Source organism: Vanacampus margaritifer, chromosome 11 (assembly GCF_051991255.1).
Source record: "Vanacampus margaritifer isolate UIUO_Vmar chromosome 11, RoL_Vmar_1.0, whole genome shotgun sequence".
Taxonomy (NCBI): domain Eukaryota; kingdom Metazoa; phylum Chordata; class Actinopteri; order Syngnathiformes; family Syngnathidae; genus Vanacampus; species Vanacampus margaritifer.
The window spans coordinates 10,126,190-10,143,481 of record NC_135442.1 but is presented as its reverse complement, the minus strand read 5'-3'; the positions used below and the strand labels follow the sequence as shown (position 1 = coordinate 10,143,481).

At 39.7% G+C, this 17,292-nt stretch overlaps 1 protein-coding gene across 1 annotated transcript in view; it reads right to left on the bottom strand.

The window, feature by feature from the left end:
* The window catches only part of ptpn4a (protein tyrosine phosphatase non-receptor type 4a), a 52,553-nt gene that overhangs the window by 19,655 nt on the left and 15,606 nt on the right, over positions 1-17,292 (bottom strand). Inside the window, exons 2-9 of the mRNA XM_077579833.1 lie at positions 13,298-13,452; positions 6,923-7,030; positions 6,327-6,369; positions 5,150-5,228; positions 4,070-4,114; positions 3,727-3,779; positions 867-987; positions 372-459 (exon numbers count right to left, since the gene is read on the bottom strand). Coding sequence (XP_077435959.1) covers positions 372-459; positions 867-987; positions 3,727-3,779; positions 4,070-4,114; positions 5,150-5,228; positions 6,327-6,369; positions 6,923-7,030; positions 13,298-13,435 — 675 coding nt within the window. The 5' untranslated portion in view covers positions 13,436-13,452. The remainder of the gene's footprint in view (positions 1-371; positions 460-866; positions 988-3,726; positions 3,780-4,069; positions 4,115-5,149; positions 5,229-6,326; positions 6,370-6,922; positions 7,031-13,297; positions 13,453-17,292) is intronic.

Sequence of the window (17,292 nt, the reverse complement as noted above, 5' to 3'; positions counted from 1 at the left end):
CATGTAAGCAAGGAGAAGAAAATACAAACTCCACACAGGAGAGCCTGAGATGAGATTCAAACACTGAACCTTTCAAATGCGAGGCTAAAATGCTTTGCTATCTGTCAGCCATTTTCAAAGCAGTTTCCCATATTGCCAGCCGTTTTACAGCATTTTGATTTTGATTTCAAAACCTACAGGATATCGTTTATCACAACAGCATGCAGGTAAAGTTATCCCGCTCTTATCTTTAGGAAGGAACGGAGCACGAGGTGTAGTCATACCGTACAATGACTGTCTCACAGGCCGTATGCCATTTGCTTAAGGGGCGGGGCTAGATAAACAGAAAAACAAGCACACACGCAGGCATTAGCAGATCAAACTTTACTTACTCTTGCATAGTGCAGCTCTACCCCGTAGAGCTCTAGCGTGCGTGCTGTGTTCAGATAATTAAACTCCGACTGAGCAGGAGATAGACCACTGGGAGAGAGAAGGGGGGAGACAAAGAGTCGAGTAAAAATACAGGCAAGGATCAGTGATGGTGGAGCAAGGGGGGAGGTTTGGTGACATTGTAGGAAGGATAAGTACGTGTGTGTGTATGTGGTTGTGTGCGTGTTAATGAACAAGACATATGGTGGAGAGGAAGAGCCAGAGGAAAACAAAACAAAAAAGTAGGCTCTGAGAGAGTGTAATGACTGGTGGAATGTCACATAAAGCTGTGGTCTAACATGAGCTCGTGAGTACATCTGTAGATGTGTGTGCAAATAAGCAGGGCAGAATTACTGATTAAACGGCAACAAATGATCTCAAAGATTGAATAACCCATTGTAATATGGCTTTTCGAGGACTAAAATGAAATCAAATTCCCACTCCTCCCTCTGTATTACCTGTGCTGCTGGTGATGTTTGGCGACCTCTTTATGGAAATCTTGAGGTGGGTTGGGGATGAAGCAATACTCGGACAGATAGCCCAGAGGATGCTCAGTCTCATTGTAATCCCCCAATTCAGCTACAACACAGAGGGCGACATGGATACAGTGTCAATTTATCAGCAGAGATTTGTACATTTTGTATTAACGGCATCAAAAAGCTCCATGTCCAAACTTTTTTCCTTGACCAACAATCACAGTATGTCAGCCATATTTAGGTCACTGTACTGTATTTGACTGTAAGTACACATTTTCTATATGTTAGGCACTGCATGGTTCATGTGACAATTATAGACATGGAAATAAACCACAATAAGAGGAAAAAAATAGATATGGGCATTAGATAAATATATTTTACTTAGTTGGGACAATAATTGTTATATTTTGTGGTCCTGCATGTCTAATTTTAACAGAGCAACAATACTGACTGTTCAAAGACTGCAGGTTCAATAACTCAGGGATCATTAATGTCTTTGAATTAACATTATCCAGCAACAAAGCCATGTTAACCGTTTGATTTAGATGAAAATCTGAATATAAAAAGAATGTAAGTGTTCAATTTTCCAGGAAGAGAAATGTCAGGGGTAAAATCGTTCCCTTGTCTCTCTCTTTCATAGCCATTGGAGTAAGGCGGCGTGGATCAAATTCCCAAAGCCATTAGCTCGATAGCTCGCACTTGAAGTTCAAAAGCATCAATTCGCTCAAGTAGTCCCTGGACTAACCTACACGTCTGCAGCCTAAGCATATTGACAAATAAATCCATTCCAGCCCACCCGCTTATTGATGTGCACATAACTCCAGGGAGAAATCCATGTACAGTCAATAGCTAAAGTCTTGGAACAGTGTTGGTTGCAGTTATTACTTTAACACGGTTCAGTTCCGCCAGCATCAGCTCAGGCTTTCAATAATGAGCAGCAAAGCGTAAACAAGCTGTTAAGCTCTTCATTTCGGATGATGGATTTATATGCGCTGACGTTAATTTAGTGCCTGCTTCATCTTTGAACACCTTTGACAAATCCTGGCAATATGTTGACTCCCCCACTATTGTCCAAACTCACACCAAATTTGCTTCATTTGGTGTAGACAATATATTAAGACTGCTGTTTGTGTAGCTAAATTAAAATAACATCAAATGCGGTTGTATTTTACTCCGAGGTCCAGTTTTACAGCTAAATTCTTGCTGTAAAAAAAAAAAATCCATCATAATACTGTATGTGTTCAGTTGTTTGTTGTCCAAGTCAGCTTGCTAACCGAATCATGTTGGTAAGTCGGTCCTCAAAAAGTGTGGCGGGGTTATTTTTATAAATTTATTTTATATAATTTTGGGCTGTACTAAAAATAAAGTGTAATTGCTCATCCACTTACAGTAGGTGGCAGTGGTTCTCTCATTATCAGTTTTTGAGCAGGAAATATTAGCTCTAATATGAGGGGGGTTGGTACACTGAGCGTGCACATACAGCACAGAGCAAGAGATAGGAAATGCAGTGAAAAAACACCATAGAAAAAATATTTAACAGGAACTAAAAGAAAGGTAGAGAAACTCAAACCTAATGTGCTAAGGTCCACCATGTGCTGACTATGTGCTCATTAAATGCTAGCTTTAGCCAAATATGTCCACCTCGTCCAAAAGCTCACATATTTTGCTGTTTGCATGTACAAGGTCTTATCCAGTTTGTTTATTTTAAAAAAGTGTGGGAGATCAACCAATATGATCTCTAACAGCATAACACCTGCTAAACACAATAAATGAGTTTCATTGGAAAATCTAAACTTTTTGGGGTGAAATAGGGACATCCCAAAAGCGTTTTATGATGATATTGACTTTGACGTATCATTTACAGTTTATGTATAAAAGCACCTCTATTAGCATAAGATGGTACAACTTTGTAGACACAAGCTACGAAAGCTAACGCTACTCATTTCAAATATGAAAAACAAATGTGTCCCGCTTTAATGATATGCTAAGGATTTCCGCTAACATTTTGTAAATTATAAACAACATAAATTTGTGCCATTTGACAATGAGGCTCTAATGTGGGATTTAATTTGATCATAAAAGGCACATGGACCGAGTGTGCTGAATTAGCAGCATATGCAGCTGCTTCCAGCCCTTTTCTTCCCAAAGTAAACATTTATCTGCATAATCTGGCTGGCACAGAGTGAAGAGAGAATTGAGCCTCAGACTCTGTTTGGGTTGTTCCGTGTAAAAAGCGGTAGTGTCACGATGTCGGCGCAGTAGGCCAAATCTCCTTTCTGACCTATATAGTGTGCAAGCCCGCAAAATCAGAGCAAGTGGGGAGGGGGAAGTGGGCTAGGAACCATAAGCAGATGAGCACAAACCAACTCTGATCGTTTCTTGTGCTACAGTGCGCCATGAACAGCTGGCAGATAAACAACCTGCAGTAAATTACGATGAAGGCTCCCTGCAATAGGCGTTGTGCAATAAATGGGGGGTGAAGTCTTGCTCACACCTGGAAAAGTATATTGTGGAATCAGATTTCAATGACGCACATTTTTATTACAAAAAAAGGCAGACTGTTAAATATCGGTCCTCCCTCTCATTTTGATTGGCCACCGAGGGATATATGCATCAGTGAGGATTTCAAAACCACTCTCCACCATGCTGCATATTCATGTGCAGTGCCATTAATAACAAGACCACAGCTTAATTGAATAGTAATGGCTTGTGAGCAGCAGCCATAAGGGCACTGGACCAACCACAGCCATTACTTTTTACAGTGTGTGTACATAAAGAGAGGTTGAATGAATTGGATTTCAATCATAATGAAGAGTGAGTGTATCCAGGGAGCACTACTTACATTGAACAGCATAGGAAGCCAAGAGTGCAGCTGTGTTGTGAGGACAGGGCAATCTGGAGGCCAAAAGAGAACACACACAGGCGTACACGTAAACACACTCGCTCGTATACTGTACACAGCCAGAATTTATCTTTGGAGCAAACAAGATCACAGTTCTTTTTACACACGGGAGATTCCTCGCCATGTGATGTTGAAATGTGAGAAAAATGTTTCTGGTGTGAACATTAAACAAAAGAAATAGATGCAAAAAAACAGATGAGCTAAGGATACCGAGCTTTAGAAAGTGCAAACACACTATGACAACAAGCATACTGATCAGCCTATACAAGGACATCATACTCACCTTCCAGTTAATATGTCCTGCTTGATCTGAAGAAAATATTGGTACCTGAAGAGAGAAATACAACTTGACTGACACAACATCATTATGGCTTAGACAGAAAGGACACTTAAGGGTTTCATCACATTACCATCAACACGAAAATACCCATGATGACCTTTACGCAACAGTTAGTTCCGACCAAGCAATTTGATTGGACAAGAGGCATTCCATGAGTGATGAAGCATTGGGACTTTTTATTTCACTCCGCCTCACAGGTGTTCTAATGCCTAAAGTTGGCCTTCATCAACGGTTAGTGGTGACATAACATCGCTGTGGGATGTTGAAAACTTTTTACATTACAAAGATAGACATCTTTCCAAAAATAACACTTGATTGTATGAATGGTCATCAGATGAAGACGACGGTAACCTATGTGTCAACACAAAGCTCGGATGTGATATTGTGAATAAATGACACATTAAGTATACAAACAGGGCTGACGAGCGACCATTTGCCGCGTCAATTGGCTTCATTTCGCATTTCCGGATTAGTGTAACCTCATCTTCGGCACTTGGCCTACAGCTTTTGGCCTATGACTGAATCACAGATGTATGACAGTAAATCACCACTTCCTCTCATGATGTTGCTTAACTGTCATGACTAATATCATTTTCTTGGTATAAATACAGGAATCAAGGACATGACAAGAAAAAAACTTGTCATATTGATTCCTTTGGTGAGATTAATAATACAGGGGGTCCCTCAAATAATGAGGTTCCTTACACATGATAAGGCACACAATGACCTACCTAGCGCAGCGGCATAAAAATACAGTGTCCCACAGCACAAGAAGGGATGCTCCGTTACACTGTTTATAGTCTGATTGTTTTGATTTTACGGCCGAGAAGTGTTTTTCATACAAGTATTGATGAATTATTACTTTACCACAGTGTTAGCCTAAATCGGCAATGGATGGACTCAAGCTCATTCGTATTTACAGTATGTACAAATCCAGGTTACGGTATGTCAGCGCCACAGGAACTCAACACAGACATAACATCAGTCTGTGTAACAATTGAACAAAACAATAAAAAGTCTTACCGTGTGTATTCTTCCTGAAGTTTACTGGGATCGGTCACAAAAAATTTGACTCTGAAGCTCAAGTTGTGTGGGGAGCCTCCTGGATGGGGGGGCATGAAAAAAAAGATTAGAAGAGAGAGCATAGCTTAAAAGAAATGCTTAAGATGGTGTAATGCATTTGACTGAATTAACCTAGCAGCTAAATACAAGACAATGGGTAGAATATTGATATCACACTACACTGTGATATTCGGAGTTTACACTGTGATATTCAGAGTTTAATTCTGATTTTGAAAAGTAAAGGCTAATATTGCTGGTGTTAAGCGGAATCCTCGCATCTCCAAAACGATCACTTATCACTTTAGGAAACCAAAATAGAGGATATTGCTTGGGCCATTTTCAACACTTAAAGATTCGTCAACAATATCGTTACTTATCGTAACCTACATGAGGACTGGCCAAAACTAATGATTTGTGAAGAAGAAAAAAATCTACCATAGGTCTCTTGGCTTGGCTTTTTTTTCCACTGCCAAAACTTTGCTATACTGAACACATCATTTAGAAAGAGCTACGCTAGCAAAAAACAACTGATAGTATCTACTTTTACAATTAGAAATGCAGAAATATTAAAAGTGCATTTATCCTAAGTAGGCAGGCAATTGTGACATTATGTACTTATTATACATTCCACATCACTGCCTCCCAATAATGAATATAAAAGATGACAAACATGCGTAAAACAAGAATGCTTACACATGATGTGCTGCATCAAATAAAATGTTCCTTGATGAGACAATAAAAAACCCATAGTTGAAATAAAGTTCAAGCAGTGCTGCAGGACTACAGATCTCAAATTGTGCTATAATCAAAAGCGATAGTGCTTGATTGTTTCAGAGCTTGACGTTTCAAAATCTAAATTGTTCACTAGCAAATATAAGAGCAGAGTTGAAATAGAGTTTAATCATCGCTTAAGGCAGATTTAACATTTGAAAGCACAGATCATGTGTACTGGGTAATTTTGCTGGAGGTGGAGAGCAGATTTGCAGCATTGGCCCGCTAAAGCCGGACTACAGACTGCTGCTCCAACCGGCTGATGAATTCAGAATTTCGGGGCAATTTGGGAGAACCTGGCATGAGTGACTGCGGGAAAACTGTCTGAGGTGCTTGGTTAAAGTGCTATGTAGTGGATTTCACCTACTTTTTAACTGCTTCCTGATGGGCTTGTTGGGATCCAGCCAGCGCTGTAAAATATTGATTGAGAGACACTTAGAGACACCATAACGCTTCCACAGCATGACTACATCACCTAAATTATTCACCACTGGCCACACACACGCACACACATACGCATACACAACTATCAGAAATATGCAAACACTTTGTGTGATGATAGAAACAAACTTGCATACCACATAAATATAATCATCATTTGCCATTTATGGTTTGGATAGATATAAAGTAGGTTTGTGCATGGATGGCAACGGCTTTACTAATTCATGTCATGTGACAACTTTGACTAGTCACTCTGATGAACCATAATAGATTGCACAAGCGACAATAAAATCTTGTAGATAACAATTATAAGTAAAAGTAATATTTATTCTTAGCAAAAAAATATGTGTATATTTGCATATAAACTATTTTGGCAAGAACTATTTTCTTTTTTTTCTTTTAAATGCACTGAAAAAAAGTCCTTTTGATTTACTTCACATCAGTTGCACGTACCTGTGCATTGGTTGCATGTTTATACACACACACACACATACACCTGGATTATCCAAACATGATACTGACCGGAACATCCGAAGAGTCATCTGCCAAATGCAGGCCAAAGTAGTCTCTTTCAGTCAGCTCCAGGTGCTTGAAGACAACGTCCTGCAAGACCTGCCCATGATCAGACTTCTGCACATAAGGACACAATGCAGAAAATATATTAAAAATGAATTTAAAAAAAATATGAATCTAAAAACTTTGCTATAAAATTGGGACACAATATTGTCTTGTAAAAAAAGAAGAAGAAGCACACATTCCTTTGCAGATCTCTGAGGTATGTCCTTGTCTGTTGGCGTTACAGAAATCCTCAAGTAAAACATCACAAGAGAGTCGGGGAGGCTAGCAAAGACGAGGGAGGAACTAATTAAATCATATCTAAGTCAGTGGAACTTCACTGCAAGTGCCATGTTGTATCAAACTACAGAGCTGGAAAGAGCATTTCCCCTCCATTGTCTGGAATATTTAAGTTCACAGAGATAAACTCATTCATCAACAATTAGCAAGAGAAAACATACAAAGAAGGAAGCTTGGCCTAAAGGGGGGGGGGGTGTAGTAATATAGTAAGTGTAGCGCTGGCGATGGTAAATTGATGTGCACAGTAAAAATTACAGTGAATTGCAATGTGATTTCAGATCTGCTTTCTGAACACTTTGGACAAGAATTTGAGCCAGATTGCAACACTTTTGGTCAACTTGTTTAAATGAACTGGATAGGTACACACAGTCAAACTGCTCATGTATCCATCTTCTATCATGATCAGCAACACATCCGCGGCAGAACCAAATCAGGGTTTGGTACTGTGGATCTACAGCTACATGGCTATAGTACAGGCAACTATTTTTGTACAGGGAAATGAAGCTTTAATTTAGAGAGCAGTGTTAGCACATAGTTGTCAGTGTTCATTGATTGCTAACATCTTTAGCATAACCATAAGTCCAAGAAGAAGCAGTTAGACTGAGAAGATAAACTGTGGACCCACGTGTGAAACAAAAATTCACATCTGATCCTGCTAAAATCAAGTGCGAGTTTGTAACCACACCATCAGAGCTCCCGCGGGAGAATACGCACATGCACGCAGTCACTAACCTACTGCTTTCTTACACCTCTCTCTCTTTTCCCTGCTGCTGACACACTTTTACAGCCCAGTGTGTGACTGGCGTGAACACGCGCGAGTTTGTCAACGTGCGCACAAGGCACATGCGGCAGGATAGTTGACAGTTGGCTCGTTGATATGACGGGCCTCAAGATCCCCGGCCGTCTATTAGTCCTGTGTATGAGTGTGTCAACTGACACTGACTAACACAGTCTGTGCTCTGCTCATATTTTCCTTACTGCTCACTTAACTTCACAATTTACAACACATCAAAAATTGCATGGTCCAAATGGATATTATATGTTGGAGTTAGCATATTTCAAGGTTACCTAATATAATAGCCGTAATCCCCAAATGTGTACTGATTTGATTCGTGGCCATACATATCATGTTGAATATTAAAAATCCATAGTTCCTTCCATCCAAGTTATTAGACTGCTACCAGTAGGACACTGACAATAATCATTTAGCAAAGTGGTCGCATCACTTCACTAGAACTGATTGAAAAGAGACAAAATATAAATAAAGTGATATATGATTTTCCTTCTTGTGACATACACTATATTGCCAAAAGTATTCACTCACCTGCCTTGACTAACATATGAAATTAAGTGACATCAAATTTTTAATCCATAGGGTAATACAGTACCTATAAACTGGGCCGAACTGCAATATGCACTTTTTGCCCATTAATTATTTCGGCCTGCAGATCCATTTTGATATCAGTAAATAAAGTGTGTCCATAATGTTCAAATATGACTAGCTTGTTATCGTACAAATGTAATACCAACAATTCAATAATTGGCCATTTTATTATATTTGAAGCACTGACTGCTTCTTTCTTACTAAGGATGTCACCAAGTCATAATACTTTAATACCAAAAGTAGCAACATTTTTATACACAACTAGAATCAATTCACTTTGCGGCTTCGACTATAGATCAACTTTATTCGAAAAGAAAAGAAAAACATACATATATATGTAAACAATTGTACATACACAACAAAATACAAACACATTTTCAGCTATGACAGCATTTTTGTTCTACCAGTATTCAATTTCAAAACAAGATTCTGTTTGAAAAGGGTGTAGGAAGAAGTAAAGAAGAATATGAAAAAAATTCTCTTTTCTTTTTCCCTGAGGATTCTCTTCTAAATTGTGGCATCCACGACACCTAGCGCATTATTTTCATTATGCAGTAGATTGCATATCATTTATGGCATCTGCATCTTTGCCGTACTGCACAGCTGATTCATTATCGTTCTCACTCACGTTTGTGTCATTACCGGCAACTAGTGCAGACTTTGAAATGGGTTACAGTATGCATTTCGATATTATGCTTGCTGACCGCCAGAGCGATGGAATGTCTGGCGATTTACGTCTGTGTCTACACTAGAGTGGGTTTAAACATACCGGAATTGTGGATTTAGATTTTTTTTTTAAATAACTAAATAAAAAATGTAGGTGTGGCAACCATTATTGCCGGGGGTTACATTGAAAAAACAATGCAAAATACGGGGTTTACTATATATTCTTAAAATAGCGGCTGTTCACTTTCTATATTATTCTCCTTTTTATTCGCCAGACTTCACACAGACACCATTCAACATACTACCATTTGCCAAGAATAACACTGGCTTCTTTCAATGCATTTTTTATATAGATTATTTAATCTCTTACAGTTTGAAAGATATTGATATAAGATGACACACTATTTGCATCAAACACATTTCCACAAAGGCCTCCTTCCTTTTTTTTAAGGCTATTCATAGGCATGCTTACTGCTTCCACATTGTCTGAAGCAGCTTCCCCAAGTCAGATGTGCAAACGCTCAGCGCTCCTTTTTATTTCTTGTTCACAGGGAAGCCTCCGCCACGCCGCGTATGTGTGTTGGAACAAGCGTGGCGGTTCTAAAAGCATGAAGGGAAAATGTGCAAAGGGAGCGAACAGTCGTGCATTGTTAAAAACTGAGGCAAGAACAAGGGCGAGCATGTCCACGCATTCTTTCTGCTCTTTTTCACAACAGACTTGGAGCGCAAACTCCGTGTTCTGTGGAGACGACGGGCTGGAACTAAGCATGACATCAAACGTAAACTACGGGAAGAGTAACACAAGACAAACAACAAGGCCAAGCGAGATAGTGTGTGCGTGTAAGCACATATACTGAGAGAAAGTATGAAGACAGAGAGTTACAGAGAAAAAAAGACAAAAGTGAGCAGCGGCGAGAAAAGCAGTGATTGACGACGCTGCTGAATGAGACAAACGCTCTTTGTGGTTCTCTTCATCAGTCCACCACAATCACTGACACAAATAGTGTCTCCGTGCGTGAGAGCGAGGAGACGAGACGCAGACAACGAACGCGGTGACATAGAGCATCCGAACTGCAAGGGGGGAATAAAAGATTGTGACACTAAAGGGCTCGTCTTCACTGAACCAACCCGAAGTACAACTTGCGGGAAAATTAACTGGCATACAAGTACTTTGTATATCACGCTTCATAATCACAACTGAATGCTGTGCTCCTAATGCTTCCTTTTACTTTGTGTAGGACTCAAAAACACACACAACACACACAAGCACATACACAGCTCTTGGCAACAAGAGCCGGGCAAAAACTCTAATCACCAAATCTGTTTATTAGCCGTTCCGGAATTTCCATTGACATCACAAGATGAGGTGATTACGACAATTGTCTGTTGAAGATAATTAGTGACAATTACTGTGAAATACTCTTACTTACTTCAAATAGCTTGTTCAGGCTATAACTACAACGCCAGTATAATTCCACATGAAACATTCTATTGTTTTTCCTCCCTTCACCATAAAACAATAAACTGAATCTGTAGATTTTAAATAATTTAACATAAGTTGAAAGCGCTATATAAATAAAGATGACTTGACTTAATCAACAAACGGTGGACTCGTAGCTGGTATATCCACCTAACATGCATGTTAGGGTGATCGAAGATGACAAAGTGTCCTTACTTTAAGTTTAGTTAATTGCTGTTTGTCCATAGAGTAACCCACCTTTCACCTAAAAGTCAACTGGGATGGGCTCCAGCTCACCTGGGACACTAGTGAGGATAAGTAATGATGGATAAATCTCAACAACAAACTGCAAAGGTCCACAAAATGTATTTTTGCAATTTCAAAAAATGAGCGACCAACTCATTCATTCATTGAGAAAGACCTCATTTCACTTTTGAATATGCAATATTAATCTCCGCATGCCTCCTTTATAGTCGCATTTGAGCTACTTATTCAGTACTGTACAGTGGAACCATTAGGATCAAACACAATCAATCCAATCACTGTTCTACTTCAAATTAGTTCAGATTTCAAGATTTCACATGTTCCTGTTGTGAAACTGAAATAGCCCAAGGTCAACCTATTTTAATTGTAGCACTGATGTAAATTGTGTCTGCAATGTTTAGTGGAAAGGTGAATGAATGGTGAGCACATCTGCCTCATCGTTCTAGGGCCTGGGCTACAAATCAGTGTTCTGGCCTTCTTCTCTTTGGATTCCCTTTTTAAAATCCGAATCCTAATCCTCAATAAGTATTTTAAGGACTTTAGGAAATCTCAAATCTAGAATTATTATACATTATTATACAAAATCGTTGGTAGTATATATTAGGAGGCTAACCTAAAATGTCAGACAGACATTATTGTCAATCAGCAATAACAATTTAGGGCCGTCACTAACAAATCTTTTTAGAATTGACTATCCTATCGATTATCCCATCAAATACGCAGGAAATCGCCTTGCCCCTTGTTTCAAGGTAGACATTTTTGCATCAACCAATTATTGTGCTTGACTTAGCTGAGTTAGCCAATTTTTTTCCCCCTAGCCTCAATAATAACATACAGCATAATAATCGACACCGTGATGAAATGCAAATTGAGCAAATTTGTTATTTCACAAGTGTGTATCAGACTAGCAGCCCTTTGCACTACTCAGCAGCCAAGAAGTAGCTCTAAGGTTCACAAAGATTGCTGATCCCTGCTGGAGATACTGTAGTGGCATGGCTTCTCTGTGAAAAGAACCAGTTAAGTCTTCATGCAAGGTCCGACAGACCACTCCGTCTATACAACGTATGTGCATGTGTGTTCGTGTGTGCACGTGCACATGTGTGTGCGTGTGTAGGTTCCCACCCCCACTTTCACCACTGACGCTTCTGTTTCCATGACAATAAGCAAGTGCCTCTGGATTTTCACTCGCCATTAAGAATGAAGGCCGGTCAAGGCTAGGATCAATAGAAGTATTGTGGCTCTCAGGATGGCTGGTCTTTCCAGGAAGTTACTGCGGCTGCAGGGGTCTGATCAATGACACTGACAGAGACCGAGTCATTCATTCAGCTCCATGAAGGGAAGGGGGATTGCGGGGAATCGTGAGCAGGAAGCAGAGAGCTTGAGTGGACGAACTAATATATTTTTATTTAGCTACTCTGTGATTGTGGGATGAGGTAGGTGCATGTCCTTTAATCAAATGAATGACGAAATGTACATTGTGCTTGGTATTGGACCTAACGTTTTGTGGGGAAATTTAAATTCCCTTCTTAAAGCTATTCCTCTTTGAAGACACAGGAAGGAGCTCAACAGCCAAAGGCGTAGGCTTGCTCTTGACAACGTGCCCCAGCACCACCTGGATCAACAACTTGCACGGGAACATCCTTCTATACTGTCAAATTCAAAGTTACACCCTTCGTCAGGACGTATTTGCTTTACAATGAGCATGCAGATGTGCATTCTGTACTCAGACGCGCACACACACAGCGCCATGTCTACAACGGGAAGTGATGCGTCTTGAGTAATGATGTTAGAAGAATTGTGCATGTTTTGTGAGTCATAACAGGGATTATTCTTATGAGGTAGTTTTTCTTGACATGTATATTACAACAAAGGGGGAATTACATTTGTTCTCGCATCTGGTGATAGACTGCTGTAATATCAGTCGCCACCAAATTTACATCTAATTTTATGTAAGACTCTACTGCCTGTAAATGTGAAAAACACAAACGGACATGCAAAAAGATTTGAACCCAGCATCGTCACTCTCCTCCATCACCGTTCTTAATCAACCACACAATTCAGAATTTTGGTGCATGTAATAGGGCAACCAGCATAATAATACACAGTAAATTTCTCAAGTCAAAACAAACAACAGGTCTGGAAAATGCAGATTAGCATTAGAGTGAACCTGTTTTTTGTAAATATCTTATACGAACTCAAGCACTATTATTTGGAGGTAGGACCTAAAAGCATCTCAAAGCTGAAAGTGAAGTGCCACTGAAGTACTTACGCTGACTTTAAAAGCTTGGACGGTGTTGTCCAGCAGCAGTACGTTGCACACAACCTGTGTGTGGTGCCTGTCTCGCTCCAGCTCCGTCGCCCGGACATTGTAGGATCTGCCAGCAGGCAAGCGGAAGCGCGCGCTCATCACGCTCCTACCAGGGTCTGTGAAGTTAAATAAAAAAACACACACACACACAACAGGAAAGAGAAGTTGGTGATGAGTGAAACAAAAACGTAGCAAATGAATACAAATCGCAGTGTCACGAGGGCAATGTCGGATCTGTGAACAAAAAGTATTGTACATGGCACAATGCCATTGCGATAAAGCAGCAAATCCATATAAAGTATGATGATGACGTTCCTTCCATCCCCCATCACGGCAAAATAGAAAGATTATACAAGCAAAGACTTGCAGCACAAAGAATGCTTCATGTCTAAAGAATGTCAACCAAAGAAGCAGCAGATTCCCTCTCAGGGAATGTAGAAAATACACTGCGACCGAGTACGATAACACTTTACTAAGGGCTACTTTGAAATAAAATGCCACATAAACACAATACCAAAACAGATTTGAAATGCTGTCATTCCTCCTGTTTCATGATCTGGCAAGTGAGGAGCACCATGTAAAAAATTTTTTTTAGAAAAAGAGTTCAAGTCTATTGATCCATCCATCCCTTTGTCTTTTTTTGCTCTTGATTATCAATTACTTACTAGCCTGAAGCTTCTGTTTACGTCACATTTGCTTTCAAGCTAGCGGTTGTTCAACGACTTCTCCCACACAAAAAAAGTTCATCTTGACCCCTCTATTCTTAGCAACTATTGGCCTATTTCCTTTGTGTCAAGAGCTCTTGGGAAAAAAAATGCAACAAACCAGTTAGTCACCATACATTACATTTCCGTCGCGTTATCATCAATTACATTCTACAGAATACACTCTTTTCAGCATGTTATTGATGTTGAGTAACATTCTGATGGCCTCTGACGCCGGTAAATGTTCAAACTAGGTTCTGCTTGGCTTCAATGCAGCTTTTGAAACTATCGTTGTAGACTATGATGAGGAATTGGGTAGTCATCTCAGGGGCTAATAGATCTTTTGGCCACCATAAGTCACCAGAAGTGTTCTTCAAGCGGAATCTTAGGGCCCATCCCTTTTGCACTCTACAGGCTTCCTTAGAGATGTCGCGGGCAAATTTGAAGGTACTCGTTGCTCATAACACTTGTATGCAAATAATTTCCACATTTCCAGAACATCTTTAAGCAGATGAGAAAAGTTTACTGCATGACTGCAATTGAAGGCTGGATATCTCACAACTCTCAGAAAAGCTGAAGTTCAATAAAAATTAGTTTGAAAAACCCTTACAGGCCATAGATAAACAAAACAACTGTGCATATAATGAATATTGCACAGTATGTTGTACTGTATGATATCTGTTGGACACTGCACCTATGGGTTGGATTTGAAAAGGGAATTGTTGTATTGTTGGGGGTGGGGGGTGGATTTATTTTCTTCCTACATGATCCATCATGGCTGTAGTCATACTGTATTATATCCCCTGAGATTCATGGTCCTGTCATTGGGCACCACTTGCTTTTGTGCTAAGGGCTCTGCGAGCACATTAGGGTTTTGTAAGCATGTTGAATGGGACTCTGCACGTGTGAGCTGCTTGTTGTGAATATCCTTGCAGAAAGATTTTATTATATGAATCTGAATCTAGTGCTAGGAGTAGCAAAAGCTCAACTATTTACATTTACAAAACATAGTGCATAACTGTATGGCGGTGTTACAGTTGTACTTTGACTTACGAGTTTCATTTGTTCCTTAACCAAGCTTGTAACTCATTTTACTCTATAATCTTAAGTATTTATGCAATGTCTAATTTCACCTCCTATAAAAAATAGTTTTTTGTAACATTTCAATAAATAAAGTATAGCTGTATTGTAAATATAAAAACATATGAAAAAATGTAAAGAGCATGTAAACAAATAAACTGGTTTAATAAAGTGTAATTAAGCCAAAAGTCTCACACACACACACACGCTGCCAAATCTCTTTGTTGATGTGCCTTTAAGGGGTGTGGTCAGTGAGTGACATCAGGAGTTGGGTTTGGCCTTTTTTGAATCGATGCCCCATGCTCCTTGCAAGTGCTTTCATTTTGTATTGGCGTTTTACAACTGTTTGTCCAATTCAATAATTCTGATTCAATACATGGCTCAACTAACTAACTACAATTTTGGCTTGCAACACAAAGAAATCAATCAAGCGACAGCGCTCAACTTGAGAAAAAAAAATCCTAATAATTTGGGGCACTTGTAAAAGTAATACGTGAAGCATGTGAATCCAAAAAAAGTCTATTTGTACTTGGTAGATGTGTTTACGGTATTTTAATTTTTTTTAACATAGATTTTTATTTTATGAACCGTTAAGTTACAATGACAGTACAATTTTAATACAAAATGTGACACTGCTGTGTTTCCAGTAAAGGGAAATACCCCTCCTGCAATTGGCTGGGCTTGGCTCCAGCTCACCCAAAAACCATGAGGACAAGCTCTAAACAAACTGAATGGTCGGATCGGGTGAATAGGAAACAGTTACCTAGATTTGCATAACACCAAGAGACAATTAAAAGGTCAAATACATAGCAAGAAAAATCCAAATCCATATTTACATGCTGTACCAATGTGACAGCAATTACATGGAACACCATTCTTTTATGAGTGATCAATACTTTCAGATTGCTGTGTACACAAAGACAAAGCTTTCCTGGTCAACATACGAAAGCACCAAAAAGCAAGACGAGGAGAAGGCAGAGATTGAAGCAATGCTGAATGCTGAAGGAAGGGACGAGCGGACACTCTACTATCACTGGCTCACAGTGGGATACATAAATGATGAGGCCTGACACACAGACTATCCCCACAGGCTGGCTCGCCTTCCACTGCTCTCTTCTTGTCCGAACAGTTTTGTGCCATCCAGCTTAAGACAAATGCATCACATATTCACTGAAGAATGTGTGGATCTAATTACACTGCTTTTCCAATGATAAATCTGTATGCTGTATAAAATGAACTAGCTCAATACAGTGGCAGAGCTCCATTTAAATAACCCTTAGCCATCACACAACATTCTGAAAAAATATGACTCTTAAATCGCTTTATTTTTTTTAAGTTAAACCGTTCATGTACAGTTAAAGAATCTACGGTTTTAACCGTTTGAATCAGGAAGGGATTATTACTATTTTAATTTTCCTATGGGGGAAGAAATTGCTGTTTATTATTATTCCTCTAGGGCAGCACGGTGGTTGACTGGTTAGCACGTCCGCCTCCCAGTGCAGAGGACGTGAGATCGAGTCCGGGCTTCGGCCTACCTGGGTTGAGTTTGCATGTTCTCCCCGTGCTTGCGTGGGTTTTCACCGGGTACTCCGGTTTCCTCCCACATTCCAAAGACATGCATGGCAGGTTAATCGAACACTTCAAATTGTCCATAGGTGTGATTGTGAGTGTGGTTATTCGTCTCTGTGTGCCCTGCGATTGGCTGGCAACCAGTTCAGGGTGTACCCTGCCTACTGCCCGAAGCCAGCTGGGATAGGCTCCAGCACCCCTGCGACCCTTGTGAGGAAAAAGCGGCCAAGAAAATGGATGGATGGATATTATTCCTCTAACAAATAATTCTATCTACAGTGTATCTAAATCTCACAAATATTTGCAACCTGGTGAAAACGTGTGTATTTTAGGGGTTTCCGGCATGCTCCTCCCAAAAGTCACTAAATACTGTTTAGTAAAGAGTGCCTCCTGGAAAACTAGGGGGAAAAAAACTAATTCCCAAACTAGAATTTTAAGGACCAACATGAAATTAAGTCAACGCGCGAAAAAGTCTAAAGCACCCATGTCTGACATTGACAGAAATTCATAGCTTTTGGATTAATGTCCCTTTTTGGGTGAAATCAAGGCTCATACTTTGGGCAACAAACATAAGTGAATTTGCCCAAATGAATCCCTCGAAAA